The sequence below is a fragment of the Peromyscus leucopus genome, chromosome 19 (genome assembly GCF_004664715.2).
Source record: "Peromyscus leucopus breed LL Stock chromosome 19, UCI_PerLeu_2.1, whole genome shotgun sequence".
NCBI lineage: Eukaryota > Metazoa > Chordata > Mammalia > Rodentia > Cricetidae > Peromyscus > Peromyscus leucopus.
Window position 1 is genome coordinate 57,824,197 of NC_051079.1, and position 6,394 is coordinate 57,830,590.

A 6,394-nucleotide genomic window follows, 5' to 3' on the forward strand; every position below is an offset into this window, starting at 1 on the left:
GAATTCTTTTCTTATGCTTCAAGTATTAGTCACTCAGAACATGGGTACCATTGAACAAATGATAATGTGGAAGCACAGAGCAACTTAATGGTTCAAATTTTTCTAGGTAGAGGCTTAAAATAGCTGTAGAGATCAAGCAACATATGAAACTTGAGGATGATAGCAAGAGTGCTCACTAGAAAGTGTGGTGTAAGTGCATGTAAATATATCCCTTGTCTCCATCTGAAGTCTTGCTCAGTGCATCTTTGCTTTTAATTTTATTTTATCCCTTGTATTCTCATTTTCTGTTCTAATACATATGTATTCACCCTTGTTCTACATCCAATCTTTAACTGAAACGTTCATTGTTTATTTCTCATTGATTGTTAGTTTTTCTGAATTCCCCAATATGAAGATCCTTCTGTACAGGTCAATGGGCATTTATTAATTTTTAAAAGTCACTTTAATGAACAGCTGAGCTGTTCCTCTCACTAGTGGCATGGGAATGCTTAAAAAAAAAAGTCAAATATGAGAGACTAGAAAGGAGTTCCAGGGGCTAGATGGTAGATAGTGGCTAGAGAATTAGTAAGCAGGAACCTACATTGAGCAGGGTCCATGCAGCAACCTCTATTCCTGTTGGAGTTCTCATTGCAGTATATCTCTGCTGGATAGTGTTCATGGTTCTATAAGTTGCTGTGCATAATTTTGGAGAAGAAAAAAATATGCCTCGATCTCACATGTGAACCCTGCAAGCAAGAGCAACTGGCTTGTCAAGCTATGCCCACCTGTGCAGGATTAGCATAAATGTTATGGGAGTAACCAACTATTTTCTGATTAGATCAAAGTGCTGCTCTGTAAGATAGTAATTGTGGAAAAAAAATGTATTCAGTGCCATTAACTGGGCCCAAACCCATGGCTTCCTAGGTCATAGGCTCCTGGTGTGGGGGTGGGGCTAATAATATTATTCTACTAAATTGCCACAGTAATTAACTGTCCCCTAAATTCTTATCTTTATACCCATAGATTAGTGCATCTATTAACTTTCATCCAAGTGTCTTCTTGCAATAGATGTTAATTAACACCGATCAACTGGTCAAAGACTGTGGAGCGTTCTCAACCCTAAATGGGACATTCATCTCACACCTTCTGCCCAAGGCTCAGGGATCTTTGTGCAAGAGCAGGCAGAAAGCTTCTAAGAGCCAGACATGGTTGGTAACTTCAAAAAAAAAAAAACACCGTTTTCAATACACAATAGAGCAGTCCCACAGTAGCTAAGGTGGCAGCATGCAAAGGAACTTTATGAACTCCAGCCTGACAAAACAGTTCAGCATAAGCAGGAGAAGGCAGATAGGAAGTACCATCACCAGTCGAGGAGCTACTGGCATTTGACAGCTTCCGGGAGATGAAGAATCAACGTTCTTTAGTGATGTAACTCTGGTAGAATGACCCTATTCCAAGGCAAGCCCCAATCCCAAGACAAGCACAAGCCAGGCTCAATGAGGAAAGAAGAAAAAAATAAAGAAAGAAAGAAATAACCTGAAAGTTGGTTCAGAAGGGATGGGAGGATGGAAAGGGTCATTCTTGGAAGAGTTTGGAAATGAAGAATCTGTTCAAAATACATTGTATTAAATTCTCAAAAACATTGATAAAAATAATGCCAAAAAGGTTGGTGGTACAAAAGAGACAATGAAACATTCTTTGTATTAGCCTACGTGAGTCCCTCAGAGTCTACTGAAGTTTTGTTTTTCCAATCACTTAACATGGTGAGTGCATCATTCACGGCCAAGACATGCTAAGACAGGGGGCTAGGTTGCTGAGATATCAAAGATAACATTCAGAGATGGCATGCAAGAGTTAAGGTTTATTGAAACTTGCAAATAGGGAAGCAAGAACAACAAAAACTCAGGCAGAGAACACCAACAAAACTCCTAAGACTCAATGCTACAGGTCAGACAAACAGCACCTCCATCTTTCATAATACCTAACAATACATGTCCTCTACTTGATGTTACCGTCCCTGGATATCCAGGGCCACTAGGTAGACCTGGATCCCCTGTCCCCTCCATGATACTCCTTTGCCACCCCTAACTGTCTCAAGGAGAGAAGTTGGAAAGTAAGAATTTATAAGCACTAACATGATGACCTTAGCTGGCTTTATCCTTGCATGACCAGCATGCCAAGGAGTGACACAAATTCAAAAAAAAAAAAATGTTCTCTTCTATAGAAAAACAGTTCTATATCATGCAAGAGAGGAAGGCAGTGACCATCTAGCCAACTCTTACCCAAATTTCCTAGCCTTAGTCCTTTTTCATTGTTCCCTGACATGGTAAAAGTCTCAGAATGAGAGAACTTCTAGAAGATGGTAGTAACTGTTGAAGCCCTACCTATCTCAGGTATTACATAATCAGTACAAGACTATCACCACATGGAAAGCAGCATAGATTAGTAGAGAACTGGTTCTAACAAAGCCACGTGCTTTGAGACATCATGGCAGGGTTCAGAATCTTAAATATGTCCCCTTTCAGTGGGGAAATTGATCTGGCTTGAGGGCTGAGATTTCACACTATCTGATAATCTTCAATTTCAACCTCATGTTCTATGGTGGTATTAGTCATCACTGTAGTAGGTGTGGGTGAGTTGGTAGGTGAGCCCGTAGTAGTTACAGTAGAAGATGGAGTGGTCTCAGTTCCAGGTGGAGGTGTTGAGGTCAGAGACGGTGTAGAAGCAGAGGTGCAGGGATCCTGACAGGACCCTCCATCTGTGTGAATGACGATGGTGGTATTGTTGGGGTTGCCAAGGGGGCCAAAATAAAAGGCCAGAGCTGTAATGGCTGTGGCAACTAGACAAGCCAACAGACACATTAGAAATATTTTCCAGAGTGAACATGGGTTTTCTGGAGGCTGAAAAGCATTATGAGAGTGGTTATTTCTGCAGTTACAAAATAGTAACAGATAACAGATTTCAACTAGAATAAGACTAACGTATTTACATTATTCTAAAGACTATTATGAAGCCACAAATCCCCCAGCACACACATACACACACACACACACACACACACACACACACACACACACACACACACCATGCCTACAATCCTGTGAGGACAATAAAATCCCTCAGTGATCCCTTTTGTATTACAGCAATAAGTTTTAATATTAAATAACTTGACTTAGAAATCATCATATTATCAGGGACACACTTCTCAAAGTAGATAACGTTTTCTAATTGGTAGAGACAAGTATAAAAATAAAGACATGCAGAGATAGTTGTCTTTGGAGGGTGGAAAACTCAAGGGGGCTTTTTGTTTAATTTTGCTCATTGTTTATTGTTTCTAAATTTTTATTAAATATTAACAATTGTGATTAAAATTACTTATTAAATATATTTTAGATGTCAGGCATAAATACAAGGGATCTCATTGAAATATGCAAACAGAGAGAATAAATTGATTTTGATCTATAGGACCTTAAAGACACACAATCTAGTGCTACCACTTTGTAGGAGTCCTTATGTCCCAGGAGCCTCAGAGAGAAGGGCTTGACTATCCTATTTCATGTTATTCTTAGGAACAATAGATACATCTAGCCACCTCCCTCGGATCTTACCGGATGCAGCTCACATGTCACATGGTGTGATCTACAGCCACAGTGTGTTCCTTCAGTTGAACAGTATGGATTTCTTAATAACTATACAGAAAGAGACAGAAAGTCATTAACAATCAGATAGACAAGTCTTAAACTTTAAGAATAAGGAAAGTTTATGTGATCTGGGAACATAAATATATATAAAAACAAACACAAAATAATATGAAAATAACATGACATAAGTAAAGAACTAGGTAAATTCTATGGGTGTCATGATGGCTTAGTGATATGACACAGATGTGTGAGCATTTCACACCAGATGATCAATGAAAGAAAATAAGTTGATTGTATCAATAGATGCCCCAGTACCATTGAACAAATGTGAACATCCTGTCCTGACAAAAGGAGGCAAGCAAGATTACTCTACATGAACTAAAATTGAAGGAATAGTTCCTAAATGTGACAGGAAAATGTTTACCTCAAAATAATGACCAGTATGCTTTAACAGCAAAACCTGAGAGCCATCCCATTACAGGAAGGAGAAGTGGATAATGTTTTCCTGAAAGTTCTACTCAGTGCATACAGATAAAGAAAAAGGAAAGACAAAACCGCCAACATTTGCAGGATGATCTGTTAACAGAATCTTGAATAATCAACCATATAATCTATTTAAAATAACAACTCACTTTGTTCATTGGTTGTAAATGTATAAAGAAATATACATAAGAGCCTTTGCTTTTTTGGTGGTGGGTGCATGTGTACTATTCATAGTAGTAATGAAGTATATAAAATGTGTGCGAATTCACACACACACAAAAAAAAACGTAAGTGTTTATTGAGGAAAAATGGGCAACCTTAATAAGTGTCCTCTTAGAAAAAGTGTTAGTAGTACTACAATCTGTCAGTTCCCTGAAATATAATTAATATTTATTCATTAATATATGGTTAATAAAATTATATTTTTTGAAGGAAATGCTTTAGTTGTTTGTTAAATTCCATGTGATAAAATAAACTAGAAGGATTAGATTAAATTCAATTTGAAACTAAAACAGCAGAAACTTTAGGTAGGATTATGAGGTTTTTTTTTAATTGAATGATTTTTCTAAGGTTCCCAAGATAAACAATACATGATTGTCTAAAACGAGGCTCCCTTGTCTCAAGTTTAAGCACCACAAGAGGGTTCATGCTACCTGAAACCTCAGAGTGCTGAAAATATGATAAATTCTAATCTCTCCCTCTCTTCCTTCCTCCCTCCCTCCCTCCTTTCTTTTTTCTTTCTTTCTTTCTCTTTTTCTTTCTTTCTTTCGTTTTTGTTATCATGGAAGTTTGTCTTATTGTTTACTTGGCATGACTAAATACATAATGGAGTGAACTACATCAAGATTTTCATTGTGATTGTGAGCAAAAACTATAAATCATATTCAGCAGCATATGGGGACATAACCAAACTCTTAACATACGAGGTTAAAGCCATACTGTCATGCAGCATTCTTGGAATCTGGGGAAAATATAAATTAAGTTTATGATAGCCTAGTTTTGAAAAATAAACTGCTCTCCTCTGCAATATCAACTTACAAAACAATTATTGAGAAAATTCTAACTTTGCTGTTATTTTGCATACAAATTCTAGTTGATAAAAGTCATTTCCTTGTGTCAGAGACACAAACGTTGAACTTAAAAGTAGTTTGTTTTTCTTATAAAAAAAAGTATATGTGAGAAAAAGAATTCAGTTTCTAACTCTGAATAGCAACATGTACTGATAAACATTTCAACTTCTCCATTTGTAAAGTGAAGGCATTAGTTTGAGTATGGAACGACACCATTCAGATTTGTTTTCATGAGTCTAAGAAAAGTTGATTTGCAGAATAGTAGAGTAATAATATATTTTCAACCAAGTTCCCCCCTCCATGAGACATTTTCTGTAATTGTTACTTTCATTATAAATAGACCACATTTATGTGGAAAAAGATCAACAATAAGTACTTTTAATGGACTAATTTGTGTAGAGATGAAAAAATGCTTTAATATTTGCTAGCAAGATGACCCTTCCAATCATCTAACAAAGTTGTTTTTTTTTGTGGTTTTCTGTTTTTGCTTTTCATTTTTCATATGTTTTGATATAAATACTAAAATACAGCACCAAGAGTAATTCCTAGATTCTCGGGAATATAAAAACACAGTCTGGCATACTGAACAAATCCATGATAATGGCAACCAGATTGACTCTGCAAACATAGAGTTCAAAAGCCCCCTCAAGATTATATGTTGAAACTAAGAATCTTAGACAGGAGAGTTATTAAGAGTTACCTGTAGTACTTACCTGCTCCCCTGAACTTTGCTCAACATTCATGGTATACTGCTGCTGCTTTCTACCCATTCGGGGTGCTGATCTCAGATGCAACTCCAACCAGCGCTGTGCCAATTGTGTGGATTAGAATGAAATGCTGAACCTCTGCTAAGTTAATAACAGTGCCTTTAGTCAATGTGACTTCTATAAACTAATAGTTATTTGTCTTCTTGGAAAAGGTCAAAAAGTCACAACACAACTAGACAAAGGAAAAATAGAGGCACTGGCTGCCTTTAAAGCACCATGGAGGAGATGTTCTCTTATATGTGAATGACTTTAGGGTGCTGGGAATATATAAGCTCTTGCTCCCTTGGTTTCACGCAATTTCTCACAGTTTAGGAATCCTGTGAGGCTTCTGAACATGCCTCAAAGCCACTCCCTGATTATTCATATTGAGGAATCCTATACCTAAGCAAACAGAAGGATTAGAGTGTTGACTAACTTCAAAGTGTCTAGTGATAAGACAGACTGAGATTTTGGG

The 6,394-nt window shown here is 37.1% G+C and overlaps 1 protein-coding gene across 1 annotated transcript; it reads right to left on the reverse strand.

Annotated features, from left to right (window-relative positions):
- Positions 1-1,377: 1,377 nt before the first annotated feature.
- LOC114690159 (dynactin-associated protein) lies at positions 1,378-6,159 on the reverse strand. The gene is made up of 3 exons (XM_028864651.2): positions 5,887-6,159; positions 3,588-3,668; positions 1,378-2,879 (listed from the first exon to the last, which is right to left on the reverse strand). The coding sequence occupies exons 1-3, from the start codon at positions 5,941-5,943 to the stop codon at positions 2,538-2,540; spliced, it is 480 nt and encodes a 159-aa protein (XP_028720484.1). The 5' UTR covers positions 5,944-6,159; the 3' UTR covers positions 1,378-2,537.
- Positions 6,160-6,394: the final 235 nt, after the last annotated feature.